Raw genomic sequence first — 21,094 nt, 5'->3', positions numbered from 1 at the left:
AAGAAAGAAGGAAAGGAACTGGGAGAAAGGAAAAAAAGAAAAGAAGTTCAGCCTGGTGCTTTACATCAACCTAAAAGATATCATGACCTGAGCTCCAGATGATTGAAATCTTGTGGTGGAGATCTGTTTTCTTGGGTACACAGCCTTATACACATTAACTTTTCTTCATATCTCAAATAGCCAGCCACGTGGTTATCCCAGCTAGAAGGTCTTAATTCTGAAAAGCTGTAATTGGACAGTGAAAACAATTAGAGGTGTGAAGATAGGGACCAATGATTTCTCAGTGATATGTACCAAAACACATCATGAAAGTCATTTTTACTGAAACACATTTTAATGGAAGACTTCTAAGAGATTTTTTTAAATTTCTTTACGTTTCTTGGAAGTGTTTCAGCATACCCAAGAACTGTGTGTGTCAGGTTTCTTGGAAACTCTGGGACACAATATTATTTATAATTGTCATCTCTGGTTAATTGTAGACTGATTTTATGTTCAAATAATGTTATCTTTTGCCACATGGCTTTGTTACAGATTAGTGTTGTGGATGAAAAGGTGAGTTTCTCAGGTATGAAGGAACAGAAAGAAGCCTCTCATATTTTGTTTTGTAAAAAACACACTTTGCTTCATTACCACCTAGATGGCACAATTTTGTTCACAGAGTCAAGTACAGGTTCTTGAGCTTGTGTTTGAAAGTATCCATATTAATAAGAGATTATAAAAAGCTCAGTTTTTGTTGTCCTGATCCCACCAGACAGTGTTAATACAATGGAGAACCAGTGCACTCAGCTGAAATAAGAAATAGACCAGAAGCTTTTCCGTTTGTGTCACTCACTCCAAATATAGTTATCCTGGAAAGACTGTACCTATACTGTCATAGCTATTAGGAATGAGTTTCACTACATGTATCAGGAAACCTGAATATGGTAGCTTAAATAGTGATTCATGGCCAGGCATGGTGGCTCACGCCTGTCATCCCAGCACTTTGGGATCTAAGACAGGCGGATCACCTGAGGTTGGGAGTTAGAGACCAGCCTGGCCAACATGATGAAACCCGTCTTTACTAAAAAATACGAAATTAACCAGGCATAGTGGCGCTTGCCTGTAATCTCAGCTACTCAAGAGGCTGAGGCAGGAGAATCACTTGAACCTGGGAGGCGGAGGTTGTGGTGAGCCAAGATCGCGCCACTGCACTCCAGCCTGGGCAACAAGAGTGAAACGCCGTTCCAAAAAAATTAAAAAAAAAAAAAAATAGTGGTTCATTTTTATCACATAATGAAGTTCAGGAGTAGGAGTTTGGTGGCATTAGTTCATCAACTTGATATCAGAGTTGAAATCTGTGATTCTCTTGTCTTTTCCCTTTGGGTCACAAAATGGTTGCTGCACCTGCAGCTATCCCATCCGCATGAAGGCAGGCAGATTCAGGAAGGAGAAGTCATTTTCTCTTTGCTAACTTCAGTCTTCATTCATACGGGGGTATTTCATTCCTCTTCTCAAGCTGACTTCCACACACATCTCATTGACTAGAACTGGGTCATGTGAACATCTTTAAGACCATTACTGGCCAAAGGAAAAGAGACTGCTTTAAATTGATCATAAATTATTTTTTACCACTAAAGTAGAGAGCTAATCCTATCTTCTCTGAGATCAAGGGATTATCTTCAGATCGAAGGTAATGTTAGCTGGGAAGAAAAGGACAATGGCTGTTGCATACGAAAAGGCGATTGTCAGCCATAGGCATATAAAAAAAATGATATCAAAGCTCTCAAATATTTCCTTCATGAAACTGGTTGGTTATGTTTGTTTTATAATTGTTGCCATCTATCTGTCTTTTGCTCTTCCACTATTACATGTCCAGGGTCTTTTTCTTTTTTTTTTTTCTCCGAGGCGAAGTCTCGCTCTGTCACCCAGGCTGGAGTGCAATGGCACGATCCTGGCTCACTGCACGCTCTGCCTCCAGGGTTCAAGTGATTCTTCTGCCTCAGCCTCCTGAGTAGCTGGGACTACAGGTGTGTGCCACCACGCCTGGCTAATTTTTTGTATTATTAGTAGAGGCAGGGTTTCACCATAGTAGCCAGGATGCTCTCAATCTCCTGACCTCATGATCCGCCCACCTTGACCTCCCAAAGCGCTGGGATGACAGGCATGAGCCAATGTGCCTAGACCATGTCCAGGGTTCTTATACCTTGTCTGGGGTTCACGAAGAATTAAATGACACACGAGCATGTGCACAAGAAGACTTTGCTTGATGACAGGTTAAATCTATAAAAGTATATTCACATACACACCTTATACATGTTAAGACCAACTTCTGTATTGCTTTTCTTATGTAAAACAGATGTCACTCACAAAAATAAGCATGCATATGTGTGCATATATTTCTTAAGGAAGAGAATTTATTCACTGAACATTAATTGCCTACAGTGTACCTGGAATATAAACATATAATGCGTGCTATGAATTCATCTATCATTGTAAATCATAGCTGGAAAAATGTCTTACTTTTTCTGCTGAGCTTTAGTGAAAATTCTTCGTAATTTTCTGTCAAATAAGATGGAAATTTGGTAAATAACGTGTATATTTTAATTAAGAATTGACTCAGTAATGACAATAGTTTCATTTTTGACGCTTTCTGAGTCATATTCATAAGAAGCCTTACCACAGACTATATAGGCTGATTGTAAACAAAGGTTAATTTTATCTATCTGGCACTGGGAAACTCGTCCATTACACCCACCTCTTTCCTGCCATTGTCAACCCTCTTCTTTCCCTTTAACAGAGTGCCAAACATGAAATGACAGTGACCAATGTTGACTTAATGTGGATGTTTAATAATGAAAAAAAGTGTGTCATTCCCAGCATTAGTTACAAATGGCAGTAAGTGTATCGGATGGCAGCCCTGTAATAATTTTACATCCATCATTCTTTCCTGATGCTTCGCTGGCCATCTGATGGATGGGGCCAGCAGTGTTAACTCTTCGGAAACTGACACAATGTATGTAGTTCAGCATTATCTAACACATGTTCCTTCCCTTAGATAAGAAGAAGGCCTGTGAGGAATTGTGCATTACAGGTTTTCGCTTTAAAAAAGTGAATATGAAGGAACCCATGCCTCTTCAGTCAGTGGAAGATGCCTCAATGAATGATTTACGGATGGGTTTTATAAATGTTGCCTTTAGCTAAAATGAATTCTAAAAGTCAAATTAGAAATAGATATTTCAATAGCTAGAGAAAAATTGTATAAAGGAAGTAGGCATGTTAGGTAAATCCTTCTGGAGGAAAGTAAGACAGACTTTTGCAACAGTGTGTGGTAAAGCAGATTTTACTAGGGGTGTGTGTGTTTCTAAAAAACATTCCCAATGTTTTAAATCCTCTGGTTAGAATTTGCCTAAGAACAAATTAAAATAACATAAGTGATTAGTATTTTCTCTTTTTAAAGTGAGCATATATTATTTTTTAATCTCTACATTTACATGTAATTATTTATTTGGTGACTTTAATTAAAAGATACACAAAACCCGAAGTTGAATATTTGCCTTCTTATTATTGGAGTCTCTCTACTCTGAAAATGTATATAAAATGAAAGGGAAACGGCTTTCTAGGCAACTGATTATTAGAACATCTAGACCAGCTTTTTATGTGCAAGTTGGCATTTGATCCTTAGGTTTTCTTTCCTTTTGTTTTTCATTCATAAAACCTTCTTAATTCTGAGTGTCTTAGCTAGGGAACACTTCTTATGGGACAGGAGGGGAGAGGAAAACCCCTTAGTGAATATTATCAGCACAGAGCAGCCAGTTTTGAAAGACCATGACAAAAAGGCAAATAGGTATTATGTCATCACCATCCATCACTCTATATGTCATCCTTTCAATAATTCCAATCGACATTCTCGACAGGCTGATGCAAGCTAAAGGGGCTGTTTGTTTTTAGAAATTGAGTATAGGCTGTCTGTAGCCTTTTGTTCTAGACGGTTTTCTTCTGTGTCTTTTCATTTCTTTCTCTCTATTTCTTTTCTTTTTGGGGGTATTTAATTGAAATACATGCCGAGTTTGCAGACTGCAAAGATCAGAGCTGTTTTCGTCCAGCAGTGGTAACTATGCATTAAACATTTTGATTTGTTTGAGCTTGAAGTTTAGTCCTTTTTTGCCATTTGCTTCATGGAGTTTGTGTATATTTACAGCCTCTGCATTTAATGGCCACATGCCTTATTTTCACAGATGGCCAGTGGAAGACTTTTTCTTTCTCTTAGTATAGCCTGCTTTCAGTTTCGCTACATTTGTCACAGTGCCACTACTTGCAGCTAGCAAGTGCCCACGCTTGGTGGGGAGCAATTATGGTGTGAGTTTTTAAGGAGCTTTTTAAAGGTTTTTTTTTTTTTCCAGTAAACTTTTTATGGTTTAATTTTCTAGCCTAGAAAAGCTGTGCATGTTTTCAAACAGAGAGTCTTGTGTTCTTTACATCATTCTGGTAGAGGGGTTAGTGTAGGATGGTCCAATAAAATGAGACTCATAGGGCATGCCAAATTGGGCTTTCAGAGAGACACCCACAGGCCTCTCTGATGATTGAAATTGTCTGTTTGTTTAGGGATTCGAGGATATGCTCACAATAGTACTCATGAAAAAATAAGTTTGAAAACACCATGTATAGAATGATGTCGATATTTTTTAAAGTCTATTTCCATAATGCATAGATAAAAGACTAAAAGAATATACAACAAAATGTCAGCAGTGGTTATGCCAAGGTTATGGGGTTGTACGTTTTCATATGTATTTCCACATTTCTGAATTTTCTAATTTTCAGTAAGTAAAGTAAGACTCACTTTTGTTGTTGGGCCAGAATTGCTCTTTATAAAAGCCTGGCCTATCAAAGAGAAGTCTTCCTTTTCCCCCTTGATTCCTTCCTTCTCCTCAAGATCAAACAGCTGCCCTCAAGACACTTACACATTAAGACACTGAAATAATTAAGGAGAAGTTTGTTTTGCAGTTATCCTATATATTTACTAGATAGATTCTTTATTATATTTATTGCAAGCTATTTTACCAGTATGGATTTAAAGCTATTAGGAAAATATGAGGAATGTAGCATTTATTTAAAGGGTCTCATTGAATCTTTCCAATCACATCTCTTCTCTTTTACAAATAAAAAAGATTTGCTCATGCCTATGTCATAGGAGTATAACAGCTGTTGATATTGATTTCGTACCTTAACATTTTCTCAGGGCTTTCCCATCATATTTTGGTCTCACTCTGTAGTGTAAGTAGAACAGTATTCTTTGTTTAAAACATCTTTTTAAACTTGAGATTTGAGAAGACTAGAGGAATTCAAGTGGTAGACCAGTCTTTCAATTGAACTCTTACAGCTCAAACCCCAGTCTCTTTTCTAATGGAATATGGAGAGGGAATTCCAGAAAGTAACCCAGTTCCTGTTCAATTCACTTGTGCCCCAGCATTGGTCATGTGTAGTCCTCAGCACATTTTTGAGACTTGATCAAAAATATTTCATTTAAGCAATCACCATCTCCACAATCTGTACATCTGGTTTCCAAATCTTCATTTTTCCTGTTTTTACTCCTTCCTTCCTTCTTCCTGTCTTCACTGTGCACCAAACCCCATCACTGGCGAATAAGCCAAGAAAGCAAAAACAACATACTCAATCCTAGTTACTTTGTTTCTCCTAGCAGCTCTGATAAAACAAGCGATGAAGTTTCAGCTATTCATTAAAAAGAGATTTAAAATATCTATTCTAATATATATTTTTCTCTCTGTGTATTTAAAACTACCATGGATAGTTGAAAAGAGAACTATAACCCTGATGTGCCTGTTTCTATTGTCAGACCCAGCATTTCTGAACCAAGCCATGACTCTTTAAAATGGTCTGATTATATTTATTTAACTGAAGTAACTACTGGCTACTGAGGCTACATTTGTAAGAATGCTGACAGTTTTATAGCTTTTATTCCATGAAAAGGAAAATTTGAAGAAAGTAATCCTATATGTTTCTGTAGCTCAGGAACTGAGTTACCCATTGTTTATAGAATAATTATCATCAGACAATATTCCACTTTTGTGTTTACATTTGTGTAGCCCTCCCACCAACTGGACATCCTGTGTAGGTTGCAAATTCTATTATTTTTCTTAGTCGGCCTCCTGATTTTCTCACATTAACCCTTCTGATTTGACTCAGTATTTATAATATGTCTGTCTGCCACGGTTTGGAAGAACAACACAACCTTTTCTTTAGATGTTGGCTGTAGCCTGACCATATATAAAGACATTTAAAATCCCAGGTTTTGTTTTTTTCCCCTCCTGCCTCCCTTCTTCCACATATACACACCATAAGCACCATCATGACAAAGAAGCAAGGGCCCGTACTTTACTGTGATAGTATTCTTGTGTAAAGTTCTTAGTGAATTCTTTGTTTCCTATACATTCTTTTGAGTAGCTTTTCTGTACATTACACATTCTGGCCATAGGGATTTTTTCCTCCCTGTGACAGTGGTTTTCTGTCTTAACGACTAAATTTGTAATGTTGACTGGGAATGTTTAAGTGTGTCTTTAACAAGGTACCTGAATTTGTAAGTCTAATTACTGTTGGATAGTCTCTTCACAAAATATGTCCGAAAAGCAATCAGATTTTTGTTTTTTTCATAATTTGAAATGTCTTCCTTGAATTTAAGAAAAGAATTATGGAATTATTGATTACAAACCCATAGCTTTAAGTGTTGAAACTTGTTAATGACTTTTGAGAAAATTTATCTTTTATGAATAGAGAACGTATAAAAGTATGACAAATTACACAAGAACCTGAAAAAGAGACTTCAGTGGAGTGTAAAGAAAATATCAGCAATAGTTGTCTTTAAATACCTTGCACAGCTCCATGTTTAAAAAGAATCAAAGCCTGTTTTCTGTGAGATATATGTCAAAACAGTTTTGTTATATTGAGTTCAGTCAAGTAGGACATAAAATCATAGAATTGAAGGTTTGAAAGAAAATGAAAAGGGCCTATCATTCAACCTTGAATTGCCTCTTCAGTATCTGTAATATGCTAGGCAGGTAGTCATATGTCCACCACTTGAAAATCTCTAGGAAGGTGGAAATTTCTTCCATCCTGAGACAGCCCGTTCAATGGATAGGCAGCTCTGACTATTAGATCTCTCTTCCTTCAGTAGTTCATTATCTTTCACCTGATAACTTACAGTCTTTGATCAGTGTTCTATCTCCTAACTACATATGGACAAACTCTATCTCTATTTCACAAACAATAGCTGTTTATTCTTTTTAAACGTGGAGGTTCTTAAGATACTTAAAGACAATGATTGTTGATTTTTTCTTCCTACTCTATTCAAACCCTTTTTTTCAGTATCCTGTGTAATTTCTTCATTATGACAACAAGGTTTAAGAGATAGGGGGATGCTAAAAAACTGAGTTAAACTGAGTTAAGTCCAAACAATTATTGTCATTGAGTTTCCCTGGTCTGCATTCCAATACCTATTTAAAAAGAAAATGAGGCTATTATAACATTATTTTAGTGAATCCATACCAACTTCCTGTCATTACCACAGCCTCTACCAAGTGCTCTGAACTAATCTTTATAGGTAACCCCATCTTTTCTGGAGTATACATTAGGTGCTAAAGTCATATTTCCTCAAATTTCTTTCTTTCTTCATAAAAATCAAAATTAGATATTTGTCATCAGTTTTGAAATATTGCTCCCATTTTAAAATCACTTCTTTGAAAATCATTAATAAGGATTTATCAGTATTATCAAGTCATTTTAAGATTTTGAAAAGTTATTCACCAAGATCAAAACTCTCAAGTTTCTACGCTGTGTGTTTCTGAACCATCTTTGACTTTGTAGTACTGCTTAAGAAAACTTGATCTGCTGATACATTTCACATGATCAGATTGCCTGATGAAATTAACCTGCTGAGAAGTTGAGTCAGAATTATACAAGCAACTTTTCATGAAGCTAGCTACCAAATTTTACAAGAGGAAATTAGATTGTGGAACAAAATTATGGGTTTTAATTCATGAGGGAGTTCAGAAAGGGAAAAAAGTCAGAATTAAATCAGGCGGTTTTTGTGGATGACTAGACCAGAGGATGTATATGGACCTTTCCATCCCCTTAGTTCATATCTCGCTATAATTCTCGATGGAGAAAATGAATAGAAAAATTCTCTTTTTTTCAAGGATTATTAAATTCCAGAATACCAAAGGGTCTATGGATATTCTAATGGATAAATTCACACTTAATAGAGGTAAAATTAGTGACAGATCTCTTCAACATGTACTTTTGTTAGAGTTAGAGGAAAATGTGTATTTATGTGAGTGTGTATTTGTGTGCACACATACATAGTTTATATGTCATTTATACATAACTTACAAGAAAGCCTTTTCTCCCATTTTCGGTGTTATATTATGTGGGTAGATGATATTTTCTAAAAAATTGAGATATTAATAAGCAAGAGTGAAACCAGGAGGTTAAAGAGTAGACATGTGAATTATTTCTTTATACTTAAGCTGATGAAAAGAATCTCCAACTGATAAATTGTATGACATTATAAATAATCTTTCATCTTCTTTGGTGGTCTGTGAGGTTCACATAATTAGAGGGTTGAAAACCTTTTTTTGTTTCTTCTTTCTTCCCATGTCATTAATATAGTAGGAGACCATAAAGAAGTGCAGCCAGAAGGGGTTTAACTGTTACTGAGTCAACATTTGACAGTCACACTCTATTCTGTCATTTCATGCATGTGCTTTTTATGAGTTTTATAGCTTTGTGAGCTTTATTTCAGGGATGTCCATTATGATAGCTGATCCACAGCCCATCTCTTTGTGTATGTTTGTCAGGTAGAGAGCAAAGCTCATCACTTAGCTGAATCCCAGTTTCAGGGAGTAATAGAAGACTTATCTACTCATGCACTGTTTAATTTAGGATTAGGTAACTAAGGAAATATCTACCTCTAAAGTATAGTTTGTGTGTTCCTTTGTTTTGACTGCTCTGTGAAATACCAACATAGGATGCCTATTAGAAACTTTGCAAAAATAGTGAATTATCAGTTGTTTTCGATGTGTTTTAAGATGAAATAATGGAGTAGGGAAATTTTTTCAGTTAAACTATGTACTAGATTTACAGTCTGGAACTGTTAACTCATCATGCCTGAGTATGAAATTGAAATAATAAACAATGATCAAATATATTGTGGTAAATGGTAGGAAAAAGAGGGAAAACTTTTGACAATATTTAGAGTTATGACTAAAATTCCCTTGTATAATGCATATTTGGTCATACAGAATAGAGTTTATCATCATAACAGGCTACTTAATACTCAAATTTAACTATTTCTATAATTATTACATGTTAGATTCCCTGTCTTTTCAATTTTCCCCATTGACATTTTAAAAATAATATTAAAAGTATATCTATCTTAAACTTTTCAAAGTAATGAGAATCTAACACATGTTTATCATTTTACAAACTAGGATTCTGGAACTCAAGGAGGATAACTAATTTGTCTAAAGCAATATGGCTAATATATATGGCAGAGAGTTTGGTTAAAATGTGATATTCCTGATGCCAAAACTCATTATTTTCCAACCTCAAAAATGTCCTCTTCCCATGAATCCCTGTGGCTTTTCGTCATTCAGAATGGTTTTTGGCCTTAGAAGTATGAATTGATACTGACTACTTCCAATCAACAAAGTGTCCATATCTCTTTAGCTATTTCTTGGCTCTCCTTTTTTATTCCCACCATAGCCTGGGATTATGTGCAAACAGTACACATGCTGTTTTCCATTATGCAAGTCTGTGGATAAGTCACAGAGCACAAGACCAGCTACCAAGTCCCCCAAGTGAATATTAATACATTAATAATAGCTTTTTGTATGTCAGATTTTGGAGTTATTCATTTGCACCCAGGAAACCATGCGGTCTACAACTTTCTTCTGTCGATGAGATACAATTCACTTGGATCTTTTTTCAAGTCAACATAAAATCAGAAGATTTTTTCAAGTCTGTTTTTAAACAGACTTAACCTAATGTTTCTCCTTGATCTCAGCAAACCTGCAGAGTTGTAAAGACGTGATTAGGCAGATAAGACTCATCTTTCCAAAGGAATCTAGTTGTTATCCCATTGCTAGTTTTTATTCAAGAGAGAAAGCATGCAGGTCATCTTATTTGGCCCATACCCCGGGACTTTAACATGTTGACTACTTTGTTGTAATTAATCTATTTTTGCCCTCTATTCTGACATCATTCAGTGCATTTAGCATTTTGGAGAGTATTCCTTTAAATGTGTTTACTTTTCTTCTTTTTTTGCTTTCTCTCTAATAAAAAGAAGGTAAAGGAGAAAAGACCAATGAATCTTGTCATTTTCATATCAACATTTCTAAGTGCTGGGCTGGATTTGTGTTCCAGAATACTGATCTTTAAATCAGGGAAGGGGATGCTATTTTTCTGCACAAACTCTTGACTAACATGATTTTAATCAGAGTCATGATTTTTATCAGATTATAAGATTGGTAAAAAATGGTCACTTGTGCCCATCAACATATATTTGTTTTCCCAAAAGCAGTTTCTTGGGTGTTTCCCATTTTCAACGTCTTCCCTCTTAACCCTCTGCTTACCTGAAATCTACTGTCCTTGTTTTGTTCCAGCTGCCTCTATTTAGAAAAGATTATTTTATTTATAAGAACTTTGAGAATCAAAATATTACCTTTTCCAGTAGTATTTACTCTTATGAACAGACACTTTTAGAAAAGGAAATATTTAACCCACAGAACAGAATCTCAAATGGTTGAGCTTTATACATGATAGTGCATAGGTGAACCCTTCAGAGAGGGGATGGCCAGAGACAGGTGGGATTAAAAGGATAGAGTAGGAGAGATTTTTCTAGTGTGTCAGCACTTCTGCTTTATAGCATTTGGCTGATTGTTTCCCCTCCTATATGCCATTCAGTTGCATTTAAACTTTTGAGAACTATTCTTAAATCCAATTCATTCTTTTGGTGGTTCAATATATTACCTAGACACCTAACCACATATAAATTTATATCTACTTTTATACATAAGTACTATGTATCAACTTTATAGGATCAGTTTTCATATGGAATTATAGGATAATTATTTTTTACTTAAGTTGTTATTATCTCCTCCTCACATCAGTTTATTTGTCTTCTGAATGTATTGTCCATACTTTTTAAAAAAATGTGGCAATGTTATTTTGATTTACATGCTGTTGTAATCTGCTTTAATTAAAGGCATACCTCATGTTCTCCAATTCCTGCAATCACCTTTCCTTTTGCCTGTTCACATGTCTGTTAGCTTAAATTACTATACAAAAAACTTAAATTTATACAAATAGTATAAATTACTATACTATTATGAGAAAGTACAGCTTGCTGTGTTGACTTCCACTATGTGCCACTGACATCCTCTTGAGAAGCATAGTAAGTTTTACTTTTGGGTAGCTAATCATTTTATTAATATTAGGCACATTAGTGGTGGCTAATTATAGGTTACTTATTGTGAAAACTGAGTGTGACTTTCCTGCTCATGTTTGTTAATTTTAGCCTCTTGGTAAGACAGCACGGCATCTGTATAGCTGAACTCAGAACCTTGGAAGTCACTTAACGTGTCATTCTTTTTCTACTTTGATTGAGTTCATTTTGCTTTTTCTTCTTGAAAGACTTTTCTTCAGAATGGAAAACTCTCTAGAAAATGTGTAGTATTATTGCCCTATACTGTTAAATCAAAAGCTAAGAGGTGATCCAAGCCCAGTACATTCCTCAAAGAGAGTACAGTAAAGTCTTCATTGACCCGAGGACTATCAGATCATGTTGATGGAATGTGTGTGTGTGTGTGTGTGTGTTTTCAAATGTAACTGTCTTTTGTTTTAACAGCTACATTTACTGTAAAGAAAGTCTGTTAAGCTGGTGTCCTTGATGCTCCTGAGCTCAGCTGAATATATACAGCCGACTCTCTCAGCAAAAGACATCCAAAACATATAAAACAGCTGAAAACAACAACCTCACACACAAAACAAATCGAGTCAGATTCTACAGTGTTAAATGCGTAACTTATTTCAACTTTAATACTATTTAATTCTATACAACTAAAGTTAATATAAACTATTTTGTCCCAGTTTCTCTACTGTATTTTATACTGATTGACAATTTAAAAATAGTTTTCTATTAAATAATGTACATACTTTGATGAATAGAGTACAGGAGTTCCAAGGCCACTGGCTTAAGAGACTTTTTAATCTAGTATGCACAATTGTCACATTGTCAGAGACTTCATTGAGATAAAGCGTGTACTGTGTGAAGAATTTCAATATCTTATTAGTTCTTGGTGGGAACATTAGTTGGGCCCTTTACCTGTAATACAATTGTCTTAAATCATTGATTACTTTCTGTGAACATTTTATTGTATCAATAGCAGTTCTGCAGTGTATGTTGTTCACTAGTATGATTCATGGCTATGTTCCTCAGAAAATGAGATGAATAATTATAAAGAAACTTGAGACAATGTGATGAGATCCAATGGATGCTTTTCTTAAAACTGTTTTGCTACTACATCATCCTGAGAGCAATGCTGGAGAGTTCAAGAGAAAGTTATCAGCCTTTCATTATATGCTTTTTCTGTTCCTAAAGTCGCCCAGTTTCTTAATTTGGAATGTCTCATATGGTTTAGATTAAGCATTATATTTTTCTTGAAAATAATTTATTTTGTAATGCCATGTTCTCCATGAATGTGAATCGTGCACTGCATGCTTAAACAACTTGATGTCTCTGTAGATCTAATTTTGGTATATTTGTATCTCAAATAATTCGCCAACTCAATATTTTGGCTTAGCAATCCAAATCAAATTGTGGTCCAAGTAGCAGGCACTCACATTGGATGTACAGAGACTTGACAAGCAATTAGCAATGAATATTTAAACGTCTTCATTACCCTTGCATGAGGAATACAGATGGCATTTGGGAAGATGGCAACCAGAGGGCACTACTGTGAATTATGTTTCTATTATTTGGTCACCTGACTATTGGAAGACTTTCTCTGGGCTTCATGCCACTCCTATACTTCTACTGTCTGGCCAAAAATAAAGCAGACATTCCAAATGTAAAACAGGTTGCTTCCATGAAATTTCTATGCACATTTTGTAATTTGGGACGGTTGTCTCCAAGGATCCCGGCATATATCCTTTAGGCATACCAAACCCAAATGCCAAGACTTTATAGGGGTCTATGAGAATCAGAGCTCCTTCAAAGATCCTGCTGATCATTCTCTTAATGACTTCAGGTTAATGTGCTGAACGTAAAAAGGTGAAGAAATCAACACTGCATCCTTTCCAGGAGCTAATGTATTATATATGGCCCAAGAAAAAGAAAGTCTTCAAATAATTATAATTCCTAGACTGATCTCTCATTATAATTTTTTTAAAGGAAAAAACAACACTGGAGAGTCTGACTCAGCAACTGGCAGTTAAACAGAATGAAGAAGGAAAATTTAGCCATGCAATGATGGATTTCAATCTGAGTGGAGATTCTGATGGTTTGTGAAAATTGTTCATATATATTCTAATAATGTGAGAAAGTGTCTATTTAGTGCCAATTAAAACTGCTAAAAAATAGACTAGACAGCCACCTCATACCTGATCATTACCTTAAGAGGTCACATATACTGAGCAGTTCCCATGTGCCAAGCACTCTGCTGAGTGTTTTGCATAAATCATCTCATTTAATTCCTAGTCAGGCCCATTGCAGAGAAAGAGTCTGAGCCTCAGGAGTTTTGAAGCATTTTCCCCACGTCATAGGGCTCTAAGTGCCAGAGGCAGGAATTTAAATCGAGATGGCAGGATTCTAAAGCAAATGCTCTTGATCATCATCTTCCCCATTCCTCTCCTCGCTTCCCTATTTGTTTCCTTCTTTGTCTTTTTTGTTTGTTTGTTTTGTTTTGTTTTTTTGACAGAGTCCTGCTCTGTAGTCCATGCTGGAGTGCAGTGGTGCAGTCCCAGCTCACTGCAGCCTTAGCTTCCCAGGCTCAAGTGATCCTCCCACCTCAGCCTCCCAAGTAGCTGGGACTATAGGTGCATGCCAACATGCCCAGCAATTTTTTTTTTTTAAGAGACAAGGACTCACTATGTTGTCCAGGCTGGTCTCAAACTCCTGGGCTTGAGTGATTCTTCCACCTCAGCTTCCAAAAGTGCTAGTATTATAGGCGTGAGCTACTGCACGTGGCCTCACTTCCCTATTTCTTGTACCCAAAATGTACTTTTTCAGAAATTTGTTTCTATTGGCTCATTTTTAAGTTTCCATTTGTCAAGCCCTGACCAGAATACATGGCTCAGAGGACATTTCCAGGATAGTTTCTTCCATTTTGGAACCCTTCTCCCCAGTGCTATATACTGCATAGTCAAGTGTCCTGCCCACTCTCCGTAACCTAGCTAGAATTCAGCTGTACAACTTTATGCTCCCCTCTCCTAGGCCTCCAGACTTCTGTTTTCTGTATCATCTCTGAATATTCTAAACATCTGACAGTGACAACAAATTAAATCGATACTCTGATTTTTAAGAGCATAGCAAAGAGGGAAAAAGAAGAAGTGCTGTTCTTCTTATACAACATCCTGGCGGGGAGCATCTCTCTACTGTCAGGTGGCATCCATGTATGTTAGGCATTCCTTTGGTGGTACCGACCTCAACTTTGGTACTACTACAGGGAATTTCCCTGCATATAGAGAGGAGTGCACAGGGGCAAATCAGTGAGATGCATATTTTGAGAGGGGGCCCCCTTGAATCCTCCAGTATACACAGCTGTCTACTCTGTGCCTTGAGCCAATTCTACTTTTAAAACCAGGTCTATACTAGTCGAGGGACTAAACAAACCTGAACGTTGAAACACATAATTCTATCAAAACTGATTTTTATTCAATTGGATTCAATTTGCATTTTCCTGGGTCTAATGTTGCAAATATTTTCTTCTATTTTCTGCTTCACTTAGCTGAGATAAACCGAGTCTATGTACATTTAAAGAGCTTGTTTAGATTTGATGAAGACACATAATGCTCATTTTATTGCTTATGTTGCTGTAAGGTGTAAGAACAAGAAAAGGCAGATGTGCAAATGATCATTTGCTAGTTACAAACCCATTTTAGGAAGATGTTGCCATATATTTGCACTTATTTTGTCAATAAAAGACAATTACTGGTAATAACACATTTCATAAATTTTAAGTTGTATTAGCATGATAAAATATACCCACAGTAATCAGCATTAAAACATCAAAGTTTTTGTTGCTGTCACTAGCTAAATTCAATCATGCTGTTTGTGAAATATTTTCCACTTTTCATTAAACCAAAGAGCATGTTATTAATGAGAAATGTTGAGAAACTTCACCAACAGGTATGCTATGTTTTGAATGTGCTGCTATAGAGGTCTTCAAGTTTGGGCAATTTTGTTTGATTCTTGTGTCCTCAGATTTAAAAAAAAAAAAAAAGAAAAGATGAGGAATGACTACAAAGCAAAAAAAGAAAAGCAGTGCTTTTGTTGAGAATACAGTCTCTACAAGTCTCCAAAGTATTTTTAAATTTTTAGATACTATCAAAATACATCTACTTATTTTGTGGTAATAACCAGTGAAAACCTACTGTCAGAGTTCTACTGGTTCTCCTTATTTTCTCTTTGCCTGAACTCAAGTATCTTGGAAGCTATTTAATCTGCTGAAGCCATTCTAAGGAGCCACATAGGCTGGAGGAGTGAATACAGCTTCCAAAGATATTGTTGTTAACTCATGAATTGTGTTTTATCATCTGTGAATCTTACTGATTGAAATGTAACTGTGCATGGGACTCTTTGGATAACTTTAAATATGAGGGGGAAAATTCAAAGGAAATTTTTATTTTTCTCATCTTAAACATGTGACTGTAGACTCCTTAAGAAACTAGAGTAATGTTAATTGTTCATTTGTTCTTTTCCGTACCATTTTTACATATATTTTTGGGGGCAGACCTGTCATTGCTGTATCAGCATATGTCATGCATTTGTCAGCATAGAATTTCAAAGAAAAGCCAATTATATTACAGGGAAATATATATATTGTTTTTGACCTAAAAAATTGGTTGGTGTTTTTATTTTTGTAACCTCGGAGAGAGAAAAAGAACATAAGGTATTATATGTTCAGACCTTCTTTAAGTAGCAAAGATATATCCTCCCCTATAATCATCCATTCTGCCAAATTGATTTGTGCTTCTTTACCTATTTAATATTTCCACACTACTGGTATGCCTATTGATTTAATCTAACTATCCTCTTTCCGAATGGCATCAAAAATCCCTTATCAGAGTTTATTTTGAGCTGTTGAAAGTAAATGGTGAAACAGTCCATTGAAAGAAAGAGAGAACAGATTAGAAATGAGTTAAAAATACAAATAGGACATTTGCCACCACAAAGCTTATCACAAAAACTTCATAAACAAGCATCTGTCTTAAGAACCGGCAGTACCATTATCAGAAGTACTTTTTGTTTCAGATATCTTCATAGACTGAAAAATAGGAATGCAAGGAAAAGAGTTGCCAGAGTTTTAACACTAACACTAAGTGATGTTTCCTGTTTTCAGGAAGTGCTGGAGTTTCAGAGTCAAGAATTTATAGGGAATCCAGAGGGCGTGGCAGCAATGAACCCCACATAAAGCGTCCAATGAACGCCTTCATGGTGTGGGCTAAAGATGAACGGAGAAAGATCCTTCAAGCCTTTCCTGACATGCACAACTCCAACATCAGCAAGATATTGGGTAAGAAAACATTAAGAACTCAGTGACATATGGAATAAAGGTACTGTTGTGTTTTCTGGAGCTGTGGAAGGATCCTGAATTTGGAGGCCCTGCAGGTCATGTTATCTGCTTATCCAGAAAATAAACATCATCATTGAGGCTTCTTCTGGTGATGAAGCATTCTATGTCCATTGAGAAATATACCATATTTCTATACCTCATTTAGCGGTGTGTCTTCATAGTAATTATTTTAATGCTTTATCTTCTGCAAAAATCTAGAAATATTTTTACTAAGGCTGAGAAAAAAGTTGCTTTCACATGAGCCACTAGATATTGCGACTGATCATTTGTACTCATTTCCTTGCATACTAGAGACAAGTTATTGTTAATCTTAAGGCCTCCTTCCTCTCTCATCATCCTCTGTAACAGAAGGATAAGGAGTGTTGTTTGCAGAATTCATCATGTTGTGGGGGTGAGGGTGGAGGTGGGGAAGATGTTTGTTCCAGTGCTATAATTGAAAATCAGTTTTAGTGTCTCAGAACACAAGAAGATGTAGAGTGTACATTTTTACATTTATACTTTTAGTAACCTTAAGTACTCAAGGTACTTTTAGTAATACTAAATACTTTTCTGCCATTGCAACATTCAATTTAACAGAAAACAAAGTACACATTTACTCTACCCACACAGACACTGAAGCACACAGAAAAAGGGTGCGGGAGAAAGGGTGCGGATTAGAAAGATACCTATTATAGACCAATTCAGGTCCTGGAGGGACGGCGGGGGAAAGAGAAGATTCCATTGCTTTCGTACCTTATCTGACATCATTATCATTGTCATTGTCACTAATGTCATCACTGTCTTTGTCTTCATCATCTTCATCTTCAAGTAACCTGATGGCCAGATACGGGACAACATAAGAAAATTTTGATTACTCACTCTGTGACTTCTAAGAGTTAAGTGACAAAAATAGAAGAGAAACATTTTACCAGAAAACATTGGCTTTAACAAATAAGTAACAAAATTTGTCAAAATTATTAAAGTTTTATTAAAATTCATAAGGCACTTGGAATTGCACGGAGTTTATAAAGATAATATCACTTTTGGTTCATTACTGATCATCTATAAGTGGCTAACATATGCATGAGGTTTTTTGTTTTGTTTTGTTTTGGAGATGGAGTCCTGCTGTGTCACCCAGGCTGGAGTGCAGTGGTGTGATCTCAGCGCACTGCAACCTCTGCCTCCTGGGTTCAAGCAATTCTTCTGCCTCAGCCTCCTGAGTAGCTGGGATGACAGGCACGGGCCAACCATACCTGACTAACTTTTGTATTTTAGCAGAGAAAGGGTTTCACCATTTTGGCCAGGCTGGTCTGAAACTTCTGACCTCAGGTGATCCGCCCTCCTTGGCCTCCCAAAGTGCTGGGATTACAGGCATTATGCGCCTGGCTGCATGTTTTTATGATCCCATATTCTCAACAAAAGTAATAGATGCCACCTAGTCCACAAGGTCCATTTGTAATGGGATCAAAATAGAAACCATTAGCCACTTAAAATTGTGTCTCATTTTTCACCTAAATGTTATCTAAAAAGACATGAACATGCAAAGCTTTCAGTAGTATACGTAGAAAATATGAAAATCTGTGTGTAAAAATATATATCATGCATAATCAAAAACTTGAACTGATCAAGAGGAAATACACATTTTTTACATCTCTACCAGCTCTGATCTATTTTTCCTTTTTGTGACTATATTCTACCTTCCATATGAAATTTCCCGTCTTTAAAAAACAACATACCAGTTTCATTTGGAAAAGCCCTAGAAAAGAATACTTTATGTAAGCATATTTCACGTTTTAATATATCAGTTATTCCCAAATTAGAAATCCAAAATTGTCAGAATAAAAAGCTAGTTGAATACTAAGATTTCAAAACTCTCTTTATATTACTCAATTCATGTGTCTGAATACCAAAAACGTGATAATCATTAATTAAAACTATCTTAACTATAAGAGAAATATCAGTTTTGATGATAGGAAATGATATTTTAGGAAATGCAGCAAAAGCCTCTATGGAAAAGAAATGACTGGCTAAGAGAATTCCCTTCTGATGTGAGGGAAAGAATATTAGAATGGCCATATGATTATATTATAATAGACAACATGAAAGAGAATACTGCCTAATTTCAGTCTTTCTGATGAAAATGTATTCTTTAAAGATATAGCATTTATATTTGGGAACAAATAAAACATTGAGGTGTTGTGGGCCTCAATATTTAGTCACAGCTTTAAATAAATAAGTGATCTTCAAATATCCACAAGATCATTCTAAATGACCCATTTCATACAAAAGTACAAAGAAAGCTTGATGTTTTCCTCTTTGCTGATTGTTTTGGATAACAGCCTCCGACAGCATGCCGCTAATTCATTCTGCTTAAAACAGGCGCTTGAGCTGGGTTGACATTTTACGTAGTCTCTGGGGATCCTGGTTGACATTTTAAAGGGCTTCTAAGCATTTTATAATACCCTAAAATCTGGTTTTAATAAGCCATTCTGCTGAAATTGTTAACATAAGGAATCACCTTTTACTGCTTGGCGCTAGATCAGGGGATGAGGGACATCTTTTTCTGATTAGATATACAGTAGTTGGAGTAAAATGTGCAAATTCACTACAGACCCCGTGGAGATGACAGTGTTGCTCAGCCCAAACTCTTCACTTTCAGTGGATTGCCAGATTTAGAAAGGAAAGGAATAATCATAAGACCTTATTTTTTCCCCTATTTTGAGCATCAAATACTTTTGATTGAAACTTCCTCTTTTGTCATCAGGAGGAAAACCCAATTGTCCTTCCCTGCTTTTTTATTCTAAAAGAACAACCTTTTGAAAGGAGCAGGGTAAACTCCCTGTACATCAGTCCAGAGTAAGCAGCCAGCCACGCCCAAATCAAGTAGATATTTTTTATCTTTTTTTTTTTGGTGGTATCCAAAATGCTTTCCTACCATTCTCATCAAGTGTGTTTCAGGGGTTAGTTAACACCTCAGCTGCCTACAATGGTTATTGTACCTGCAAAGCCATTGAAATCAAAACCAAACTTTTCAGTTGGTTAACCTAATTTGAGGGTAAGATTTTGAAATGAAACTGGATTTACCACCAAATGGAAATACTGCCCTGTACTGTCCTAAAATGTAGTAGTCAGCCATTTGACCCAGTTAGTGCTTAGGCTATCTTGATTCTTAATTTTGAAGACTTGGATTTATATGACCATATTTTAAATTGTAATTTAGGAGTCAGTGATACTCTTAAAGAAATTATACTATCAAGAGTTAAACTATTTTATAATTACCGTTCATGCCAGATTTGGAAGCCAACTTATCTGAGAATTTACACATCTTTTATTATCCCATTTCTTTATATACATGCATCTTTTTTTCCTCTTTTTTTTTTTCTTAAGCCAGACCAGCTTTCTTTAAGTTAGTCTAATTCCTCTTTCCACTGAAAGACCTCAACTATTATATTCTTCCTCAATAGGATGTTCTTCTCTCTTTGAGCCCCATGGGAGTAATTTCTACAGCAAAGCCTTCCTGACCTGCAGAGGATTGATCTTGCCTCCTTATCATACCCTCCTGTATTTCCCACAACTATAAGGAAAATAATAAATTTTGTAATTAGATATTTAATGTATATTCCCTGACTGATATAAGCTCCAAAGAGACAGGAACTATAACTTTCTTATTTACTCACTACTACATATTCAGTAATTAATACAACACTATGCACATAGTAGGAAATACACAAACAGCTCTGGCATTCCAAGGCAGATTACTTCAAAGCATAAATATTTTCTTTCCTTTGAGAGGCCAAAGCTTTTGGCCTTTACATCATTTAAACTTAGAGAAGAATCTTGGTCAATTCCTCTTCTAATTGAAAATACTGGTTTTGTTTTTGAATTTTGGGATAATGATAGCTAATAAATTTTATATTAGATCAACCATCCTTGATCCATTTTTCAGTGTATTCCTATTTGTGAGTTATTTATGGTAAGCTCACTTTCCACTCTCTGATCTGAAGTTCAAAAAACTGGTATAAATGCTTGGAAGAAAATCCATTAAAACGGTTGTGCTAGTTCAATAGGATCACAACCATATCTGTGTTTATGTAGGTCCTGAGAATAACATAATGGTATTCAAGAATCTTCAGAGAATAATGCTGGGCCAACAAGGAGTTTGAGATTGTACCTACAAATGATATGGCTTGACCAACCAACTTAAAATGTTGGATGATGCTATTTAAACAGAAGTTTAAGAAAGGAATAGAAAAAAAAAAAAAAAAAAACTC

The 21,094-nt window shown here is 35.8% G+C and overlaps 1 protein-coding gene across 1 annotated transcript in view; it reads left to right on the top strand.

Annotated features, from left to right (window-relative positions):
- The window catches only part of SOX5 (SRY-box transcription factor 5), a 694,017-nt gene that overhangs the window by 664,178 nt on the left and 8,745 nt on the right, over positions 1-21,094 (top strand). The window contains exons 12-13 of the mRNA XM_030939629.1: positions 13,442-13,550; positions 16,611-16,784. Coding sequence (XP_030795489.1) covers positions 13,442-13,550; positions 16,611-16,784 — 283 coding nt within the window. The remainder of the gene's footprint in view (positions 1-13,441; positions 13,551-16,610; positions 16,785-21,094) is intronic.

Source organism: Rhinopithecus roxellana, chromosome 10 (assembly GCF_007565055.1).
Source record: "Rhinopithecus roxellana isolate Shanxi Qingling chromosome 10, ASM756505v1, whole genome shotgun sequence".
Taxonomy (NCBI): Eukaryota; Metazoa; Chordata; class Mammalia; order Primates; family Cercopithecidae; genus Rhinopithecus; species Rhinopithecus roxellana.
The sequence above is the reverse complement of the archived record's forward strand: the minus strand, read 5'-3'. Positions and strand labels throughout refer to the sequence as shown.